General features: G+C 38.7%; 1 protein-coding gene across 1 annotated transcript in view; it reads left to right on the top strand.

Moving 5' to 3' along the window:
* The window catches only part of SNX4 (sorting nexin 4), a 35,275-nt gene that overhangs the window by 5,205 nt on the left and 6,700 nt on the right, over nt 1-23,370 (top strand). The window contains 7 exon segments of the mRNA XM_049814719.1: nt 6,459-6,597; nt 6,674-6,823; nt 7,911-7,958; nt 11,893-11,948; nt 16,450-16,522; nt 18,066-18,127; nt 19,645-19,710. Coding sequence (XP_049670676.1) covers nt 6,459-6,597; nt 6,674-6,823; nt 7,911-7,958; nt 11,893-11,948; nt 16,450-16,522; nt 18,066-18,127; nt 19,645-19,710 — 594 coding nt within the window.

The raw sequence follows: 23,370 nt of genomic DNA, 5'->3' as shown, positions 1-23,370 counted from the left end.
AGTGGAATTGTCACTTCTTGTACACTGAAAGGTCAAAGGCTGAAAGCAAAGTTACTGCTTCTGCGATTGAAGAGGTGATTGTTTTTACAAGGAAATAAACTGATGTATTTCCTTCTCGTCTGATTTAATATTTTGCAGCCATTCCTCTTTTTACTGCATTGAGAATTGTTTAATGGCTCATTTAAGATAATTAGTTTTAAATGGGAAATGGGAAGAGGTTAATTAGGTGGACTAAAGTTTTCACATTGGCACTTTGAATTAAGGCAAATGAACATGACTTCTGGTGTAATGTAATGTTCTAATCACTTATGATAACATCAGTTATGAACGTAAAAGCTGAAGGTTTCAATTTTGTCTTTTAATTTTTTTTCAGGCGAGTTGGTTCATTCAATGAATAACTTGCATTGTTAAAACTGTACTTAGAGGGGAAACATATGGTTTTCCTGCCTGAAGACTGTACAAGTATTATATTGTGTTTTTAAAACCAAAATAAATTGAGAAGTTTGACTGAATGTCAACAAGTGATTATAATCTTAATTGAAACTGGTCTGCAGTACTTGCATTTAATGGTGGAGTTCATAATGTGGTCTAAAAAATTAGATGGTAATGAAGGTATTACATGTAATGAGTACCTTTGTGGATTTCTACTTCCTTTCTGGAGCGGGGTTCCTGGGGAGAAATGCTCTTGTAATTGGTGATATTTTATGATCTCATATGTAACCAGGTGGAGACACTTTTGGTGTGATTAAAAAAAATTATTTCTCTCATCTTGCTTGCCTGTCCCAAATCCATCCATGCAGTTTCAAACTCTTATTACCTTGTTTAAAAGGCAGTGGTGTGGATGCAGGCTTATAATTGAGGGCTGTATAGTACTTTCCCACCACAGCTTTGCAAAGAATTTTGCTGCTCCCCTCCTTTACCCAACTCGGCAGCATTGTGTGCTCTAAAGAGCAGAATCTGGCTGCTTTTACTTTTGCCTGAGCGTAAGGGGGAATCTTAAACTAGTATTAATAATTTCGAAAGGTGTCTTAAATTTATATGAGTGGGTTAATTTAAAAAGCATACCTTCTTTGCTGGGTGCTGCAACAGCTGCCCTCCTGAAATGTCTTCCCCTTCTGGTCACTAAAAGTCACTAAACTGAAGTTTCACAGCCTGTTATAAAAAACGACTAGAGCAGGTGCTGCTAGTGGCAGAGGCAGCAGGGATTTCTGTCCTGCAGAGAAGGGGCTGTGATGGCAGACTTGCTTAGGGTTCAGCTTTTTGCAATGGGATGTTGGGCAAGGAAGAACATCTAGGCATTTCTCTGGACAAATGTCTATCTACCTGTTTTGCTGTCCCATTTGCTCCCTTTACCTGTTGTCTCTTAACTGCTTTTCACCCCAAAGAAGAACTGTGTTATATAAAGATTAAAACCAACAACTACAACAAAAAAAGGCAGCACTGTCTCTCTAAGACAGTGAGAATAAATGTATGTTAGAATAAAAGAAGTAAGTGTGATCTGAGAAGAGAAATAACATCAGGCTGCCTAACACAGACTTATGTTGAGGAGGTTGTGTCAGATGCCATCTGTTTAAAAAAGAACAAACTATGCAGGCAGGTTTGACCTTCAAGATTCTCTAGTAGTAATTTAACCTTTTTCATCACGGTATAATGTGAGGCTTGTGTGTCCTTTATAAGGGTTGTAAAGCTTGATTAACTTAGACTTAGGGAAGCCTAGCCTGTTGTCTGCAGATCTGCTTTGTCAGAATAAATTGACAGTAGGCTTTAGATCTAGCAAACTTCCTTAGTTTCTTCAGTGTGGGCAGGGAAGATGAGGTGAGTGGCATGACCTGGTATGGCAGTCTGCTTCCTTCCGCCTTCAGTTCTTGAGGCCCCATGTGGATGTAAAACTTCAAGTAACAGGGTCCCTGTATCTCCTTTGTGGAGTAGTCGTGCTTTTGCTGTAGGACTAGGATTCCCTATAAAGCTGTGGTCCTTCCCTGCCAAAGTGCTACGTTCCTAGATGACCTTTCAAAATTTTGGTTCCTATTTAATTTTCTGCTTGATATTTGCATGTGTGGACCGAGATGTTACTACTCTGATGATTGTTTTTTAAATAACTGATGTGTTCTTGTTAATTCCGACAAATACAAAGCTGATATAACAGGCATGTTGAGAAATCTTTTGCACAGTTAAGGCTCCACATGGTCTTTGCTGCTTCTAGTTTATAATTAATTCTGCAAAACAGTCATGAAGCATTAAGGAACGTTCTTTTGTCAGAAGGTTGTGATCTCTTACAATGATGGCTTACTGATGGTGTGTTGACCTGAACCCTTATAAATGTTAAATGGACTGCTACACTATTAAAATATGTGATGATCCTATTGGTGTATTTGCCTTCCTTCAATATTTGTAGGATAGGAATGTCAAATGTAATCCGTACTAGGGAAGTAGAGTATATTTAGTTCCCCAAACAGACTTGAATCTGTGAAGTCACTCTTAAATTTATAAAGACATTCTTCTTGATTTCATTTCTTTTCCTCCTGTTAGTTTGTAGCAGAGCACTATTCTTTAGTTCTTTTCTCACACCTGTGGTGTTAAAACTGTTGAAACTTACGAAATGATAATGTGACTCCCTTGACTGCAGGAATTGGGAGTTCTAAGAAAAATACACATCAACCTTTACATGATAAAGCTGACTAGGCAAAAATGGGTGTGTGCAGGAATGGCAGGCGAGAGCAGGATGAGTTAAGGCAGATCAACTATGGAAGACAAGCTACCTAACTTTATACTACTAATGTATATTACTGTAATTGTATTTGGTATGAGTGTGCTATATTGAGGCCACTTGCAAATGCATACTACCAAAATTCGGGATAGTTCTTTTCTAACATCTTTTGAAGTTGTATTTCTACTGAAGTGCACGTGAAAGTGGAGTAGGAATGTCTGGATCAGAAACTTCCTTGAAAGATAAACTCCTTTTCATCCTTCTCTCTGCTGACCTCGTTGTTATAGGTTATTGAGAAAGTGATAAATACGTGATCAGACTTGCATTTCATTGGGAATTGATTGGGTTAGAGGCAGAAGACACACTTAAGTACACACTGTGTTGAAATGAAACAGCCAAATGAACTTTTCTAAATACTTCATATTCAGGAGGTTGAAAACTGTATTTGAAGTTGCCCATGGCAGTGTAAGCGCATAGAATAAGTTAAGTGGAGATGAAAAATAATTGTGGCTAGCAGTACTTTTCCTTAGGGGCTCATATTGACAAGAAAAGTAAGAATTATATTTAGAAAATAAAGTGAACTGTTCTTGCAGTTTACCTTTGGTGATAAGTTCTTAAGCCTCTGTAACTCTGAAATGTGTTGGGCTGCCATAAACTGTCAGTAGTGTATGCACACCTAGCCTGCCTCTAGTTATGAGGTGATGCATTCAGTCTTAAACTTCAGTTAAATTTTTTTAAAAAAAGATGAATAATGAAACTCTCCTGTTACAGAAAAATCAACACTGGAAAGAAGAGCTAGTTAAACATAGCTCATGTGCCAATCCCAGTGTTGCATTTGCTGTGTCCAGGAAGTGGTTATGCATAGGAGTGATGGAGACATTTAATAGCAATGGACCAAATGTATCCTGCAGTGTTTTTTTTTCTTTGCTCTCTTTCTTGTCTGATAGAACATCCGTTATATTACGGAGAACTCCTTGTTCCAGATCTGAGATCTGAATCTCTAATCTTCCTGCCTTTAGAGTAAGGGTGGCTGCAGCGTTCTTCACTCTGTGCAATGTGTCTGCGTAGCTCTAGGTGAGTCTCCGGTGCCTTCCTGCTGGCACAGCAGCATCTATACCTGCAGGACAGATGGGTCCTCCTGGGATGTGGCTGAATTCTCAGTGCAGTTCTGGCCTGTGTTTTTCTCATCTCCCTGTTCATGTTTGCTTGTGCAGTATGTTCTCAGACAGGGTCCACATAATCTGTGATGTCTTGATGGTGGCAGTCTTGCTTAAGGGTTGATAATAACCCATGAAGAAGGAGTACTCTTGAAACCTGTGGTGTAGGTCAGTGCAACCGGTTGATAGCTGCTGAAGCTGGAGATTAAAAGGATCCCTAATTCTGAAGTACTTTTTGTGTGAGTGTCTTGAATGGCCAGATTGTTTACCAAACCCTGCTGGGAGTTTCTCTTCTAGGAAAGTGAGGTTTGCGCCTTCAGCTGTCAACTAAACAACTTATCTTCTGGGGCATAGTAGCTTAATTCTTTATTTAAATTTACCTCCAATTCAGCAATAGTACAATCACTAGATACCTGCTTTTAGCTGAAGTGTTCTTGAAATGTTTAAATTGTGCAAAGTTTGTGTAGAGAGGAATGCTGCATAGCCTGTCAAACTGAGCTTACCCTCTTCAAATCTCTGTGGTTGCAGTTGCAACTTCGTTGAATTGAAATACTCTAATAGGGAAGAATTCTGTGGGATGTTGGCAGTGCAATTCAGTGGCTGTCAGCAGTGTGCTCACCTTGTTTTCTTAAGTCAGTCTCAAACACTTTTAATCTGCAGCAGTTTGTGGTGAATGCTTATGAATACATCTTTTTTTGTTCTTCCTTGTGAATTTTTTTTCCTACAAATTCAGTCACCTGGCATAAATGTCCTTTCCACAAGGCAAGGATAGATACAGAGAAAACGTTCTGCCTTACTCATTTAAAGTTCCTTTTGCATAATTCTGTATTACATTACTTCAACTCAACATGAAACCATGCTTTTTTATTTATCTATTTAAACGAGGCTATAGGAAGGCCGCTCCTCGCTAATGAGAGTTCAGAAATAGATGACAAAAGCTTCTTGTATTTTGTTTAACTGCATCAAATAATTTGGGCTGCTCTGGAGCAGGATTGGGTTATTTTTTTTTTTTTTTTTTTCAGTAAGGTCATTAGAAATCCAACCTTGTAGGTTAGGAATAGCTTAAAAAAATCAATAATTTGTGTGCTATTTAGATGTTTTTAAACCTTTACTCCAGAAAGCTCTTGTGAGTTCAAGAACGGTATAGCCTGAATTCTGCTGGAAGAAATAATGTAGTCCCCTGTTCTGCTGAGTACCATATGAGTAAGTACTTGTAGTTCATGCCTTACTATGCCCATTTCTGGGCTCCCTGGCACAAGAAGGATGTGGATATACTGAATCAAGTCCAGTGAAGGGCCATGAAGATGATTACAGGCTTGGAGTGTCTGATGTGCAAACAGAGGCTGAGAAATGGGGTTGTGCAGCCTCTGAAAGAGACAGCTCAGGGTATCTTAGTAATGTGTATTAATACCTGGTGGGGGAAGTAAAGAAGATGCAGTCAGGCTCTTTCTGTGATGCACAGAAGAGGACAAGAGGCAGCAGCTCTGGATGTGGCTCTGAGCAACATGCTTTGAGCAAGGGAGTTGGACTACAGATGTGCAGAGGTCCCTTCCAACCTCAACTAATCTGTGATAATCTCATAACATAGCTAATACTGTTTCATGTAGGTTTATGATAGTGCTTTGTGTGCTAATTAGTCACTTAATATAAGAACTAAGGTAGACATAGACATCGCTGGTTTCTGTTAAGTGCCTCATATGAATTCTCTCTCTGTGTTTATTCTGGCATATGCTAACTACCAAGAAGTGTTAGTGACCTGATGCTTATTTTATGATATTGCAAAGTATTTCTGTTGCTTTAAATGTCTTGTGTGAAGGATGACTTTTTTCAAGTTTTTATGTTACTTTTCAATCCTATAATATTCCATGATTTCTCCTTTTATAGTAACATAAAATCCTTTAAGCCCTTGCTAGGTGATGTTGGCTTTAAGTTTTCAACAAATTTTTCAGCTGCATCAATTTTGTACCTGCTTACCCTATCTTTAGCTAGTTTGTTAGACTTCATATCCTTAGTCCTTAAATATAAAAAGATACCACTTTGAACAAAAAAAATTGAAGTGCTTTGAAACTTGCTACATTTTTCTAAAAATATCCTTCAAAATTTCTTAATATTTTTAAAGTTGTATTTTTAACTATTCTAGCTGTTGCAGGCAAGACAATTTTTAACCTCTGAAGTGAAGACTGACTCTCCCATTGAATAGTAAATTCCTTCTTGTAATATTCTGTATCCTTCAGCTGCTCATGAAATTATGCTGGCTTGCAGCCCAACATTGTTCCAAGCGAAATATGTCTAATTCTGTAGCGATGTGAACTAAGTCACTTGTGTGACTATTGACTTGACTGTGACCTACCTGTTTGTTTGTGGTATGATGAAAATGTGTTAACTTTTCCTGTGTTCCTAAAAAATTTGAGTACAGTCAGGCAGAAATTATAAATATTTTTAAATGAAATGAGTAGACATGGAATTAATTAAGGTTATTTTAGATTATGGGCAAGTTATGCAGTAACTTTAGGGCCTTTGCTATGATTGTACTGATGGTATGAGGGAGAAGGCAATAGCTTACTAATGCTCAAATTTGCTGTTTTATTTTTCAGAGCTGTTGAGTCCCAGACTGAGGGACAGTGTGCCCCAGTGGACTCCCTATGGCGACGTTACAGTGAATTTGAGTTGTTGAGGAATTATTTGTCAGTTACCTATCCACATATTGTTGTTCCACCTTTGCCAGAAAAAAGGGTAAGGAAGCTGAGGCTGTGGCTTGCTTTGTATTGTCTGTTATTTGTTTACTATTAACACTGTTCTGTTTAAATAGGCTGACTTTGTTTGGCATAAGCTATCAGCAGATAATATGGATCCAGATTTTGTGGAAAGAAGAAGAATTGGTTTGGAAAACTTCTTGTTACGTGTGGCTTCACATCCTGTTCTTTGCCAAGACAAAATCTTTTATTCATTTTTAACGCAGGTATAGTAAAGTGATGTCCTTTCTAAATACATTCTTTAGTGATTATTTAAGATAATGTTCTTTTGCTCTTCTTCCCTCCCACTGACCCATAGCTTGTTCTGTGTTTAGAAGAAGGATAGGCAATGTGAATAAACCTGAGGCGGAAAAGGCTTGTCCATCTAAAATCTTAACAACTCACTGCAGTTGTATGGTTGGCCTTCTAATGTACCTTATGACTTTTTTCCAGTCTAGTTTTAAGGCTCCTAAGAGAGAATTTCTACCTCTTTGGAACAGCATGTTGGGAAAGTTTCCCTAGGACTAAAGCTGAAATAGTTAGCATGCTATACTGCTGGCTGCAGAGACAGTACTGGCTTCCAATTCACTTTTTGGATATCCATTTCTTTAGCTTTGCGGTTTGAATCATGATCCATTCATATGTGTTGTGGTCCAAAACCAGTACAATATATTACTGCAGAAGTTGTGATCCAATTGTCAGCTAAAACTTTGCATTCTGCAGTTTTCAACTTTAGGAGATGTTGGATGTGGATTTTTTTCTGTGCTTTGATGAGAGATTCCCAAACAGCAGACTGAGCAGATATATTTACTGCAGCACAGTATAGTATGTAGATGAACCAGTGTATGGAAACTGAAAACAGTGGACAACCAACCTCTACACATAAATGAGGTGATTGCATGTGTGCTGTACACAGTTGTCACCTGTATGTTCTCTGTATGCTCTTTGCCTCAAGCTGCAAAGGTCCTCGGAGCTGCTGATAATCTAATAGGTAATAGATGATAACTACCCTTCTTTCTAAAGAGCTGAGCTACTTCTTTAGACAAAGCTGTGCGGCTCCAGCCCCCAGTTGATAGAATGAGGTAATTGAGTAGTGAAGAGGAGAGTGTTTGGGGCGGGGAGGTTAGTGTGTAAGCACAACATAATGACATGTTATTCTTAATCCACATTCTTGAAGAGACATGGGGAAGGCAGCTGAGGCAGCCCCAGGCTTATTGGAGAAGCTCTTCTGATACAGGGACTGATACAGGGACTTGCAAAAGCTGTGGCACTCTTAAATCACTCTGACTGAACATTCTTTTCTGGTATTTTTAGGAGGGTGGATGGAAGGAAATGGTGAATGAGACTGGATTTCAGTTAAAGGTAATTACTGTAATTGTTTGTCTCATGACTGCTGTGACACAGAAATACTCCAGGAAACTTGTTTTAGGCTATTTATGAAAGACTTTTTGCTGTTAGAATGAGTTAAAGGCATTGCTTTATGTATACTTGTAACTACAAAAAACAGTGGTGTTCTTAGCCTATAATAGGTGAGACTTAAGTTGTTAAGTTCTCTCGCAGGCTTGTTAATGTGTGCCTGTGTTTGATGCTTAACCTTGTAATTCTGGTAGTAATGTGGAATTATGATCCTTATAAGATTTAAAACTAATGAACTTGAGCCCATAGCAGTACTTACGTATGTTGTTAGTTTAGCATTGTTTTAAAGATGGGTGTCAGATTTAGCCTGGTAAGAGGTGCAAGGTGTCAAAAAAAGAAAAGGCAAGCAAAAGGGTCTGAACTGTAGGACTTCTCTACAAGGATAAGTTGCTGAAAGGGACTAAGGCAGATGGATTTGGTGGCCCCTAACTGTTTAACAATGTGTCTTGAAGTAGCACTATCCCCATTGAGAACAGTGAGTTTATGGCTGGGTAAACTGGTGGAAGACTTGCAGGAATAAATGATCAAAGGTCATGGGTCTGTGCAGGACAAGAATCTGTGAGAAGCTGATAGATTGCTGGGCTATGCCTGGAAAAGTTACTATATGGAGACAAATAGTGAGCTTTTGTTTCATTGTAACATGAGCAACTCTAATGAAATCACAACTGAAAACTAGGTGGATCATGAAGAATTATTCTGAATAGAGAGAGCTAAAGAAAATCACTGGTTCTCTTATCTTCAATGCCCAAGGGGCTTTAATACTGACACTTAATGTTGATAACTTAAGTTGACAATAATTCTCTTCTATCGTGGTAGGGCTTGCATATTGCTTGTATTCATAATGCAAAAAATGTAAAGCTCTCAAGCTGTGTTTTCCTAGTCAACACATCTTTATTTCAGCCTACGCTCATAGGAGTTCAGAAAGTTTGTACTGGCAGGGTATGTTCAGGAATGCACACAGTGGTGCGTGTATGAAAGAAAACTCATAGCAGAATGCTGACAATATTTGCCTAGCTGAAATCATATTGTAGATTAAATGAGAGATGAGCGATTCCTGTTTTCCTTCTAGATTTGATTGTATGTATAGTTTCCCTTATACAGTTCCTGTTTCCTTAGGAAAGAAAAACAACTTTTTGCAAAAGGCTGGGAAAAAGCATCTTTCCTTTATTCAACATCTGAAGTATAAACCCCTCAGGATTGGAGGTTATTTAGCACTACACTGGAGGATAAACCTCTATTCACTACATGTCTTAGATTAGAATCAGACCACTGGTTTATGTGCTGCTGCTGTCTCTGCTGCTGATGCATTAAAGCAGGATGTGTCTTTTGTCTCAAAGGGTTTGAACCAGGCTAACTAAACTTTAAATTAGGCATTAATGCAGTGTAGGATGTTATAGTTGAATGTTGTTGGAAACTTTGTTTACTCTGCCAACTTTATCGTTAAATTATGCCTTTCTTCCCTCCCACCTCCAGCACTTAATTTTATTCTTTAAGGGATTTGTCACTTGGGATTTTAACCCTTCCTTTAGGAAGGAGAAAATTCCCTTCTCTCTTTAGTTTACTTAAATGATTATAGTATCATAGTAGGAATTAACTGTCTGAAAACTCCTTGACTGTACCTCATTTGATGGGTAGTTCATCTCTAAAAAGGCTTGTGTGTATTATTCTTAAATCAAGTTTAAGACTGGACAGACGTTTTTCTAACAGCATAACTGTGTGGTGCAAATGCTCAAAAGTGGTGTGTGGGAGTTACTGTGCTGTTAACAGCAAGAAGGAAATAACTTTACTTAGACAGTTGAGCATTGGCAGGATCTTGGTTCCTGCCTGACAGTGCTTGTGTACTGAACTCTTCCTTCAGAGCACTCCATGTGTCTGTAACAAAAGGCAAAAACTTACCTTGTAACTGTAATGTAGGAAGTGATCCTTTTCAAGTGTAAACCTGTTCAATGTGCATGCTGTCCCAACAAACTCGAGTGGCTTTGGTGCCTCCTGTTTGAACAACAGTACAGTATTTTGTGAAGTAGCTACTTACAGGGAAGGACTCTGTTTTAATGTCGGCGTATCTAGGTGGTGTTTGTACTGTTAGAAGATGTGTGAGGAGTACATGTAGGTGCATCTCAATGATCTGAAATCTAACTGGCTTGTGTAATGATTCATGGGGATAGAGCAATGGAGGTCCAAGGCTGTAGAAGCCCATGGAGCACTCTGAATAAACAGAAAGCCTGGGCTGGGAGCTGGAGTTACTGTGGTGTTTTGTGTTCCTTGTGCTATCTTGGGACATGCTTCCCCATGCTGCCTTTGTCTTCCCTTTGCAAGATATTCTTAGATGAGTGCTGTAGATAGCAGTAACAATGAACCTGTTTTCTTCCAATATCAGTCAGTCTTAGTCTTGCCTGTTTCATTTATTTGCCTTTTGGTTTGTGGATTATGTTTTGTACTGGTGGTTCGGTGATCGGAAGAGGGACAGCTAAAGTTAGCAAGATTTCCATAAGTACCTGTCATCCTAGTTGCAAGAAAGAAACTGCTTTTCCCTCAACTTGGATGCTTTCCTAAGTGTTCTCCAAATATGGAGGTGGCTCCAGGTAAAAGGAACTTGCAGTGATACTCAAATACAGATATTTTCTGCTCAGCCCCAATGCAGTGGGAGGTGGAACAGTCTCAAACTGTGCCTGTCCAATCTGTAGAAGTTATTGAAAGGGCCCTAAAGGAAGGACTCCATTCTTGGTTTGGGGAAACACTGTGTTCCTTCGCTGTCAAATTCAAAATAGCTCTTCAAGCTCCACGTTGACTGTAACAGTGCACAAAATATTCCTGTGTCATATACCAGCACTAACAAATGCTGCTGAAATAACTTCCTGCTAACAGTCGTTGCACAGCCCATTAGCTAAAAGAGAACACTGTAGGAAATCTATACACCTCACAAGATATATTCATTTATTACTCTTTCACTTAAAAGAGGGATGTTTTGGTCAAAAGTAAACTCCAGCCATTTTCCCTGAGTTGGAGTTTTCATGCAGTATAGATGAGCCCTGAGTGAGCTGCATGTAAAATGCCATATAGAAATGAAAACTTGGGGTGATGTGGGACCTCTGTGGATGAGGCTGGGATATCTCGTCTGTGTTGGTGTCTTATTAAGAGTAAATATCTGTTGCACAGTTTAATCTTCAATTAAACTAAAAAAACCCTACAAACTCCTTACAGAGATCCCATACGGCTATTGCAGTCATTGGTAAACCAACATCTCAAAAAGTAAAGTAGCCAACTACCTTTTTAATTAGGTATTGAACTTTCTTCTGTAGAGATTTATATGTTATGATACAGAAAAGTACACTGTATTAAAAATAGTTCTATTCTGATATACAATTTACGTATTTTCTGTAAAGCAAGTAATAAAATAAAGGAACACCATATATAAGATTTTGATTTCACTGGGGAACTTTTCCTAGTAATAAAGAGCATATAGAGGTCATTCTACCACCGGTTTTATTTGGTTTGAAAAATACAAAATAGTTTGTCCATATGGTCTTATGTTACCTAATTGCTTCATCTAAAAAGAATGTAGGGCTGTGTATCTTAACTCCATGATTTGTGTAACATTTTAAGAAGGGACTTTTTTTTGGTGGGTTTTGAATTGTACCAGCTTAATTTTAGTGGATGCTGTTTACTTCCTAGTTCACAAAAATAGCTTAGTTTCTTGACTTTTTTAATAAAAAAATCTGACATGCAGGGCAGCTAGTGTCAACTTGTTCAATATTTGAAGATTTAAATATGCCAGGAAGGCAGGATTTTTTTCTGATGGTGCTGCCAGAAGGCTGAGATTTTTTTGTCACTGGAATTTAATTGCATTAAATTAACAAAGCTTTTTTTCCCCTTTTTTCAGGCAGATTCCAGATTAAAAGCTCTTAATGCAACATTCAGAGTGAAAAACCCAGACAAGTAAGATTCCACATCCTTCTTCCGTCTCTTTCCCTTTTTCAGTTACAACTGTAACTTCAGATGACAGAATATTCTATCTCCTTAGAATAAATTCAGAAAAGAAAAATTATCTTTCTGCACTTCAAATCTTAACAGAAGCCCAGTAAGGAGGTAGTGTGAAAAGGTTTGATAAATCGTGTTTTTTAAGAGCAGGAAACATTCAGAAGAATGCCATCACTTCAGGCAAAATGAGTCTTTCATTTTAGCTAGATTAAAAGGAAGGGACAAAAAACCCCACACGCCAACGGACCCAGAAAAAGAACCTCTTAATATTTGTTTGCAAAGAAATCTTTCCAAGCGTGAACAGAATACAGATTGATAGTAGGTCTTTCCAAAAATTTGCTAGTGTACAGTTCTGGATGCGTGCACCCTGGTGTTGCAGTTCATAGTTCTCTTCAAGCTGCCAATTTTCACAGATGCTCTTGGAAGTCTGGAGGTCAGTTCAGCTCTGTTGCAGTGTAGGAGGCTCTGGGACAGGCACCAGAGCAATCTGCTGGATTAAAAAACTGGTCAGAAGTGTAAGGGTGTGTGTAGTGGGAGGTTCATCACACCCTAGGTGATGTGAGGAGGATAAAATGAGAGCTTCTACTTCTGCAATAGTTAGAAACATTAGTGTGCAGCAATAGAGTCAAGAGATGTTGCTGTTTGCCCTCAATAAGCAACAGAGACCTGTATGAAGTACGCTTCTGGGTTCATCTGCTCTCCAATAGTGGCAATAGGAGATGCTGTCCACATGACTGACTGCTTTCTGTTGTCTGTTCCCTTTGTACTTCCCTAGCATCTATGGTTATTGAGTTAAGGATATTAGAGGGCACATACCGTTTTAAACCTCTTTGTAGACTTATCTGTGAATTGATCCAGTTCGTCCTTTTTTATCGTGTTTGCTTTTGCAGCCTTCTGTGACAGCAAGGAAGCTTTTACTTAGGGTTTAATATAAAAGGTAATGTTGACGAATGAGGTGGAAAGACAGCGATTCTCTTGATAGTTACAGGTGGAATTGGCCCCTTGTTTGAATGCTTCATCCTCCATCCCCTTTGTCTGTGGCTAGTAGGAGTTAGCTTTTCCTGCTTTCACGGGAGGGAGACTTTGCTGGTAGGTAGTCTGCCTATAGGTGTAGGTGGGCAAGGCTGGTTAAGGCTGAGATGAGGAATATACTGTTATCTTTTGAGGTAACTTAATGTTTCAGAAAGCAAAGCTGTTGTGAGAAGTGACTTAGTAAAAGGCAGGAAAATAGTTAATACAAGGAAAATGTGGAAAGGCGTGTAACAAAAACAGTCCCTGAGTATCTATCTCTCAGTAGAGACTTCACAGCACTTTAAGAGATATGGCACATGCTTTCAGTTGTACTCTGCCGGCTAGGTAGCTTCCAAATTGAACTTTTGGATACAAATTGTAAAATAAATAACTGATGAACATAACTTGTACTTTTTTCTAATTCAGGGAGAGCCTTTTAACATAGCATGTGTGACACTAACAGGAGGAATAGCGCCTTGCTCTGCCTAGCACACTTAGCTTGAGCTGCCAGGAATTTGATGCCTTGCCCCTCCGCATTACCTTTGGTGCTTGTGTTACTGGGTGGTAAGGTGGTTCAGCAAGCTCACCTTGCTGAAACAAAAGATCTGACTGCTGTGTGGAGTGTAGGCTTTCAGGTTCCTGGACCAGGAATGGTTCAGGTGAAGAATAGCTGCAACTCCCAGTCTGGATTGCCTCGTAGTCCTGCTGAGCTACACCTTTCAGTTTAGAGCAATGTGAGGAGCTTTAAACAGCTGAAATGATGCTGCTTTAGGAGTTCAGCCTCCTCCTGTGGGAAGCAATTAATATCTTTATTGATGGAATTATATGGTGATAAAAATGTGGTACTCAGAGGTAAATTTGTATCTACTGCAGACCTCTTTAATTTGGCCTCATGGCACCCATCCTCTTGTTCTCTTTCTGTGCTTTATCAAAACAGTAGCTTTCTTCTTGGTTTCTTTAGAAAACACTAAATCCTTTCCTAAGGCAGAATAAAATAAAAAAAAAAGTAAGTCTTTTTTTTTGTCTGGTTAGTTGGACAAGTGGCTTGTTCTTTAGTGAACAGTTCTGTTCTTGTAATATCTTACTTCACAAAACAGGAAAATGGTACTGCCCTCCCTGATGTAGGAAGGAGTACTGCTGAGTCAAATGCACAAAGTAAATAACTTAGATTGAAATGCTGTCTACTGTAAATGAAATTTTCTTCTTTGCCATTACTGTAAAACCTGGTGGTGATCTTACAGAAATGTGACCTGATCTGGTCTTCATTTGTGTCTGAAGTTCTACTTAATAGCTCAAATAAATATCTAGACCATGTTGGCCATGGTTGCAGAACCAGTAAAACCAAGTGAAAAGCACTAGTTTAAAAAAGCCTCAGTTACTGAGTGCCAAAACTGTGTCTTGTTTCACACTTCTACTGTTATGATGCGCTGGAAAGTAAACATCCCTTTGTGTGCCTCACCAAACTTAGTTTGGAAATTACTTTATAATTATGTAATATGTTTACATGAGCAATGAGTAGGACTTAAGTAAATACTTAAGAAATAAACCTTTGATCTGCAACACCACCACTCTCTTAAAAAAAGTTTTTCCTGAAAAATTATATTTGTAAAATTTTCAACCTTCACAGAAGATGGGCAAAAAATAGCATCACTTTGGTTTATGCTTTTTTGAGACAATAAAAAGAAGACAGCTTAGTTCTGAAGTAGTAATTTTTTAAATTATTCTTTTATTTTTTAATGGAGGAGGAATTGGCATGGGGAGAAGATGTATTGCTGCTGGAGTCCAGGATACTGAAGGTCCTCTTTGGTTCCTGACTCTTGCCTTCAGGCAATATGGCATTCTTAAAAGCTTTCTTGCCACAAAACAGGATAAATAAAACTTTTCATTATAAATTTCTGGAGTGGAAAGAGGAGTCTTCCTGAGCTGAAGGCATGCTTTTTAATCTTTTGTTTTCAGTTCAATTATTTCAAATATCTTCACTGTACGTGTCTGCAGCTGTCTGACATGCAGCCCTGGTGCATATTTTATAAAGTGTAAACTGAAGAGATTGCTCTCTAAACCCCACTGTGCAGATCAATGACTATATTTATTTTCCCCATACAGTTTCTCTGCTGGCTTTTAAATCTTTTTATGTACTTTAACCCTCTGTGTGTCATAATCTTATAAAAGATGATCCTTGGAGATCAAAAATATTAGAAATAGTAATAAAGCTTCTACTTCCTGAATTTAAGGAGGAGAATATTTTAGCGGAAGACTTCCTGGCAGGGGAAGAAGAGGTGTTAAATGAAAAACCCTGGAATTTTGTACTTGATCACCCAAACCAAGTGACCTGACTCATTTCAATAAGACCTCTTGGGTACAAACTGTTCTGAAATACAAAGCCTAACTGTGTGCCTGTGGTGGGAGGAGGGGCGAAGTTGTTTCTTTTTTATGCTTGAACATCAACCTGGAAGGCTAATCTTAGTCTCCCATTCCTGAATTCTATTTGTGTTCTTCCATGTTACTTATTTATTTTCAGATCATTGTTTAGTAATTTAGGTAAAGCTGTTCCTGGCTTCCTATCTGGATGAAGTATGTTCTTGTGTACCAAAGTGGGTCATGAGTTAGACTTGTGTTTAGTAGTGAGGGTCTACATATACAGAAGTGGCTGTTGCTCTGGCTTAATTGGTTACCTGTCACTAGCAAAGCTGTGGCAGCTGCCTCTGCTTCCACCAGGGCTTAACTGGGCTGATGGATAAACTGCCTCTTTCCTTCAGTAGGGGCAAGCCAGCAGTGTGCACGTGGTCACTTGTGATGGGTTACCTGACTGGTACCTTGCTAAGCTCTAGTGACTTGATGGCTTTTAGCCGTGTGAGACTCCTGTGCAGGTACAGGTCTCAACAGGGTTTCGTACATAACTGGTAATGGTTATCGTGCAGCTTAGCCTTAGAGGAATTGTGATAATTGTGAATGCTTCCTTTAACTTCTGAAGAGCTATGCTTAAAACTGGCTAGATGGCAGCTTGAAAGCGAAGTATCTTTGACAGGTCAGATATGTGAACACATTTATATTAAGAAGTATGTATACTTCAGCAGATTTTTGGCTTTGTACATATTTGAAGCTTTTGTATTCACTTAATGCTTGCCTTTTATAAATCCCATTTTTAAAAAAACCCCAAAACAATGATGTAGTAATTTCAGTTAACTACTTATATTTCATAAAATTTTAGCTCTTAAATTGTTCTGAACTTTCACAATTTACATAAAAAGTAGCAGTTATGCAAGTGTTGGGTTGTTTGCTTCAGGGAAATTAAACTCTGTAGTCACTTCTTTAGGAGTCTTCAACTAATTCCACCTCAACATAATCCAGGCTCAGTCTCCCTGGCTGTAGCGTTGTGGCTCTATCTTGCATTCTGTGAAAGCTTGCTTTCATGATGGCTAATGATGTACTATCTGTTTCCTGCTCCCAGGAGATTTACTGAGCTAAAACACTATAGCGATGAACTGCAGTCTGTCATATCACACCTTCTGCGAGTCAGAGCTGTAAGTATTTCCCATGTGTGTCGTGACAAATAGTATAATTTATTTCTAAGGCAGTATTTCTTGTTTAGTCAAGAGAACTGGTATATGTGCTCTAGAGTACAGGCAGTTTTTCCTAAGAGAGTCTGGCTCTGGAGCATGGGGCAGGGAGATGGTGGAGGGGGTGTGCTGACTTAGTACAGATTTGGGGGGAAAAGAGTTCCAAATGTGATGGCTGAGTTTGACAGTCATTGGAGGAGCAAACACATGCGTGTTGCTAATCTGTCCTCTTCCCTGATGGTCATGTATCAGAGGGAGGTGTTTTAAAGAGAATAGAGATGCCTGCTTCTCTCTACTCAGCAGACAAGTTGCTTTTGCTGGGTGGCTGGGCTGGGAAGGGCCCCAAAACACAGTTTCTCTGGTCAGACATCTAATACCTTGTTTTCCAGAGATTGTAGTGTGAACTGTGTATGCCTCCCAGCACACACTTTTTCTTTTTTTGGCTTGTTCTTCAATCTGTAATGAATAATGCTCTTTCTAATGATGAGAACAATTAATGTCATGCATGACAGTACTCTATGGGTTGAGAATGGAAATTTTTTTCCTAAAGTCACAAAAAGGAAATAAGAAATTACAATTCCAATAGTAAGGAGCGTGATACTGCTTTTTAGTATATTCAACAAGGATTTAATTTTTGATGGAAACTGTGCAGCAGTTAGGACAGTAATGGATTGCCTTGTGGAGCTGACGTTCTTGAGAGGATTAATCACTGGTGTTCTACTGACACTGCCTTTTTCTCAGGACTGTGTATGTGTGAGATCTGTTGAGCAATTTGCTTATGTTTCCTTTTTACTGCTTTGGCAGACAAATAGTGGTAACTCTTACCGAACTTCAATCTCATTTATTGGTATATCACAATTACAAGGGCATTATCTGGGTTACAAGTCACGCTTCAGTGTGTACATGTGGTCTTTTCTGAGGTTGTTGCCAGCATCATAGTGCTGGCTGCAGCAGGTACTGACTCTCCGAACAGCTGAAATGACCTATCTAGCTTGAGCAATAAGTTCTGCAATGGATAGCTCATTTCCTTTCCTTCATTTCGCTGAGCTGGATGGAAAAATTGAGTCACTTGTTAGAATTTAACTGAAGCTTTCCCTACAGTCTTGGTGACAGGATGGACTTTTGTCTTGCCATCTTTATGTTAAATAAGCAAGGGTATGTATAAATTTGGCATTATTTGGGTAAAGGAGGCTATGCCTTACATCTGGTTATCAAAAACTGAAGGTAACTTGATTATTTGTGGTCTCCATAGGCATATCCTATGCATGAGCGCTTCCAAAGAAATACTTGAAGTGTTACTTTTCGATATAGCTTTGATTGTGACTTCAGTGTTCAAAGATTTAATGCTGTTGATTTTTCCTTTAGTAGTAGCTTAGATTAGATTTAGGCCTAATCTTGTTTACCTTTGTAAAAACATTAAGGCTTTAGCTTGAAGTTTGTATTTGGGTTTTCACAAAGCAATTGCAGTCGATGTTGCTGACCAAAACCTGACTCTAAAATGTTTTAGAGGGTAGCAGACCGGCTATATGGTGTCTACAAAGTCCATGGCAACTATGGAAGAGTATTCAGGTAAGAGTTCATACAGTTTTTAAATATACACATAGACAGGGCGATGTGGGGAAAGAAAGAGAGAGAGAATTTGTTGGTTGTGTTGTTATGCTTTTGAAAAGTGTATCTGAAACATTTCAATATCTGCCTTGGAAAAACTTCGTATTGCAGTACTAATGAGACTTCTGTGTTGGATATAGTGATCTCTGGATCTGCTGAACTTAGTCTCTAGTGGAAGACTTTAGCTTTATGTTTTGTATTCCAGACCTTTGGGACTTTTGTTGTTGCATTGGCATTCTGTTTCTTCAGGAAGTAACTTACTACCTATTTTCATGCAGTTGTCTCTGAAAAACTTCTAGGCCCTTTTAAGGGTTAAAAATCAACAACTATATCCAATTTTAGTACCTTTTAAAAGTGATTTTGCCAATCATTTTTTGATTTATATGAGTGAATTGCATGCTCAAGTTTTCCATCTCACTGGAGAATTAAAGAATCTAAACTTCTGGTTAAGGGAAACCTCCTGCTTCTACACACTGTTCAAGTGCTAAATTTAATTCTCTGGGTTAATGGATTGCAGATGTCTTTCTCATTGGGGGTTTTAAAGTGAAATTAGGTGTAGTTCTGTAATAACACAAAGACAAACAAATGTCAACATAAGCAGAGTGGAATGTTTATGAAAAAGTGAAGGACAGAATAGATGCATTAGACATAAATCATGTGAAATATAAGGGGAGCCCCTCCTTTTTTCTTGTAAAAAGAGTTGTGGATGTAATGTAACTAAGAAATCTCATAAGGTTTCACAAAGCTAAGAACACCATTAAAATTGCAGTGTACATACTTGGATGTCCAGAATAAGTCTCTTGCTGTCTTTATTGTAGCTCTGTTTCCTTCTTTATCTAAATGATCTCCCTAATGTGAATAGGTAGGTGCAGTAATGAGGGGGTTGTAAGTTGAGATTTTTTTAATGAATAGAACTAAACAGCAGTCTACTATGAAAACAGAAAGCAACATACAGCAAACAGTTTCAGGAGCAGTAAAATGCTTGCAAATGCCAAATCCCACCTTCTGGTTTTTGGAATGAGAGGCTTCTATCTGATGTGTTGCAAGTCTGGAAAGCTTGGTTTCTTCTTGATGAGCATGTTGGACCAAATTCTGTTTTAGAAAGTTCCCTTCCCCCTACCTCCCAATTTATTTTAAGTGCTAGGGTTTTTTTGGGTTTGGGATTTTTTTTGTTTTTATTTTTTAATTGATTTTCAGCTATTTAAACACGACTCTTTCTGCTCAAAACCAATCCCAAACTAAGTGTATTTGTGAGGATGACTTTAGGTGTCAGGGATAATTGTTTAACAGAGTGCTATAAATAGCCTTGCTACATTGTCAGTGCTGCTCCTTAGAGGAAGACAACAGTTTGGCCAAGTCTAACTTTGAGGCAGTTTCAATTCAGGTGTCACCTGGAAGGAAACTATATACAGGATGCAGCTTATTAACTTCCCTTACCCTTCATGTGTGATGTTGTTTCTCGTTTGTTTTTCCTACAGTGAGTGGAGTGCAATAGAAAAGGAGATGGGGGATGGGTTGCAGAGTGCTGGCCACCACATGGATGTGTAAGTACTGACTGAATATCTGATAGTTTGATGTAAGCCAGATGTAGAATTCTCCCTCTTTCCTCTCTTTTCCCTCAACCCCAAAGTACTAACAAGTAAAGTACTGAGAAAGTTGGGGGGGGCGTTGTTTTTAGGTATACAGTGTTTCTGTGACTTGGATACAGGCACAATTTTAGCATCCGTGTACTGTATTAAGTAGCTCAAAAGGTCTCAGGAGAACCAGAGGCGTTTCTTTTTTTATTATTATTTTGAAATTGTAGAAGTGTTTGGAATTCTTCCAGTTTTTCTTTTAAGCTACTATGCCAGAAACTGGTGGAATACAACTTTAACGTACTGCAGACCTGATAAGATCTGTTTGGTTTTGATAGCAGCATTTTGTACCATGCAGTAGATGGTACACAGATTTGGACTTAATTACAGAGAGTTAAGAAATGTAATTAATCAGCACCAAAACTCCAATGGATTCTTGCAAAAATACTGACTGGGTGTAATAAAGTTGAGAATCCTCCCTCTTTGCATCTTTAGAGTCAGTTGGCAGAGCGCATGAAACACAGCCTTCAAAATAAGAGTCCAGCACTTCAGAGTGCTCACAGAAAGTGGTATTCTAGGTTCATGCTTTCTGCTTTTCAGGTAGTCATATATAGTAAGTGAAACAGTATAACTTCTCATCACTCTGATTCTTCTTCTATAATTGCACAGTACAGATAAGTAACAACTCCAGCAAGATGTGGAAGCTATATGACACTTCTTCATACAGTATTTTTACTGATAAAGTGTAATTTGTGTGGAAGTAAAGCTATCAGTTTTAGTTTACAGTGCAGATTTACGTATGTACCACTGCTTGGTTGTTATTGGTGTTATGCCTTGTCAAGTGGAAGGGTTTGAAGAGCCATGCCAAACTCTGCCCTCAGCTTCTTCAGAATAATTTGCTTTTTATCAGATCTTTAAGAATTTGAACCCCTCTGGATAATATATTGACACTTCTGTGTTTTGGCTAACATAGTCATTTGCACCCAAAAAAAGGGCTCTGAGAATAAAGAAATGGAGAATGCATTCTGCTTTCAGAAGAAAATAATTGAAGTAAAGATGGAATACAGTGTTAAGCACCTACTGCAGTATGCAGAATTTGAAGAGATTATGAAAACATGGTATAATATAGAGGAGTTAAGGAGGCACAAGTACATTTTCAGTTGTTCAGATACACCACACTAAGATGTCAAACACCTAGAAATGTGTAACCAACTGAAAGATGTGGGTCTCACTTCTCAGGAGCCTGAGCCCTCTCCACACACCCGAGACATTTAATATTTCTGTCTGTAACACAGTTAGGGTTAAAGATCCAGAGAGATGGCTGTGAGTTTCTGGGTAACTTTAATCACTGCATGAAGTCTGAGGTAGCTTTCGTTGTTTGGTCTGGCACTCTCATAGAACAATAATCTCTTAGTGACAAGCAAGCAAGAAGCAGCAGCCGTGAGATTCAGGAACTGATTCAGTGACCCATGTGGTCTCCTACCAGTAAGGTTCATATCTATGATCTCTTGAAAGTATAACTTATCAGTCCAGTTACTATTCCCATAACATTAGACAGGAGTTTATTGCAACAGAAAGCTATTCAAGAAGGTTGTCTAATATAGATGTTAAACTTAAAGACTAATTTAATTATTCTCTATCTGCCCCATATGCTGTGGTCTTTATTAGATGATTATTTAAACTTTTGAGTTGTTATTGTTTAGCATGATCGAAAACTGCTTAATATTTGGAGAAGACATCCCAAAGCTTCTCTGGGTGTTTGCTGTATAACAGCATGAGACTTGCTAAAATGATAGAAAGCAACAGAGTATGCTGAGAAAGCTCAAGTGAATGGCTGTAATTCTAGCATTTAAAAGACGAAAGAAAAAAATGCCAGACCTTTGACTTCTGTCCTTTATACTATTAATGAGTGACCCTTTATCTCTGGATCAACTAGACTGTCGTTACAGGTGGAACCAGTCTAAACTAAACCGGGGGTTTACTTGATGATTCCCATGAAGAGTGGGAACTTGTTAGGTACCTTTAGAACTTAACTGCAGTGTTTCTCCTTAAGATTTTTTTCTGGTTTGCCTACCTGCTTAGTACAAACCAGTATTTAAACTTCAGCTTAAGCAGTCAAAAATATAGCTTGTCGTACTACTCTTTTTTTTCAAATTGAACTTTTAAGTGTTATTATGAAAACCCTGTCTAGGTAAGGTGGGTTTTTGTTAGGTGTTCTTTTTGGTGGGGTTTTTTTGAGAGTTGTTCTGCCACAGATAAGGTCTAGCACTGCTCTAAACTTAGAACTTACTTGTAACTGAAATGTGGTCCACCTGCTGCCCTGAGAAATCTAACCACTATACTAAAATTATTGCACTTCAGAACTTAAAAATAGAGAGGGTAAACCACTTACGACCTGTGCGGCTGCAGGATTTTTTCAGAACAAGTATATTTTTCAACAGTTCAGACTTATTCCTTACTTTGATTCATAATGTGAATTCTTGTTCTGTCTGTTCTTATCCCTTCTACTTAAACTGATCTGCTGTTGCTGGTCACTTCATATGTTATGCTTATTTATCACCAATAGCCTTGGTAGGGCTTTTCCTGGATGTGCCATGTCTTTGATTTTGTAGAGCATCAAAACAACTTGTCTTGCTTGCAAACTGACAAAATTGATGAACAGGTAGATGGGCATGTTTATAGCTCTTCCTCAGTCTTCCCATTCTTCCAGTTACTCCGCAAGTAGCTGCTTCCTCTTTGAAGAGCCTTAGTTCGCATGCCCTACTGAGCAGGCCTGAGGATGATAACTTTCAGCAGGAGCATCTCCCTCGGATACCTCCCTTAGATTCCAAGAGGTCTAAATGACCTTATTGTTTGTTTTAGAGCTTGCAGGAGGGATTTCTTGTTCTCTCCCAAGTCATGTTACCAGCTCCCTTTCAGCTTGAGGCTCTGCTACTTCTTCCATAGAGCCAGTTACTGGAGAGGCACAGGAAGAAAGAGAGAAACTGAAAGGCTTTGCAAAAAGTTTAAAGCCAAGAGGCGTAATTAGCCTTTGGGTTGCATTGTGCTGGTCACTAGACAAGCATGGACATATGCTCGCTTCAGAGAGCCTGCAGCTGTGCAAGAGATTGCCACGTACTTGAGAATCCAGACTGAGTTAGCAGAATAGGTGAAGACATTTGTGATGGGATCGCATTCATTCTGTTTATCTCCAGTGGCACATGCCCTGTATTGCGGGCTAAAGTGGCATCCTATTTCTGTCACTGTGCCAAGTGAGATGTGCAGTTACCTCTTAGTGTAGGCCTGTCCTTGCAAATGTGTCCAAGCACAGTCATCTTGGTTAGTGAGAACCTATTAAATACTGTCCAATAAGTAACACAAACTAGAAAAAGAAAGTGCTTTTTGCCATTTTTAGGAAATGTCAGCCTAAATGACAAAACTCTTACTGAATGCAAGAGCTGCAGAGTTGGTCCAAGCCTTTGTACTTCAGATTTCTCCCTAAAAGGAAGGCTTAAACTTCTTGTTGCTCTGAATTGATATGCCTGACTTACACAGCAGACAAAGCAACAGACTTTCAAGGAGCTGAAGGACTTAATGTCTTGGTGTTCAGAGCACCACTGTGAGTTCTCTTGTACTCAGGCTGAATAACGA

This window comes from Accipiter gentilis, chromosome 1 (assembly GCF_929443795.1).
Source record: "Accipiter gentilis chromosome 1, bAccGen1.1, whole genome shotgun sequence".
Lineage (NCBI taxonomy): Eukaryota > Metazoa > Chordata > Aves > Accipitriformes > Accipitridae > Astur > Astur gentilis.
This window is presented reverse-complemented; position numbering and strand designations above follow the sequence as displayed.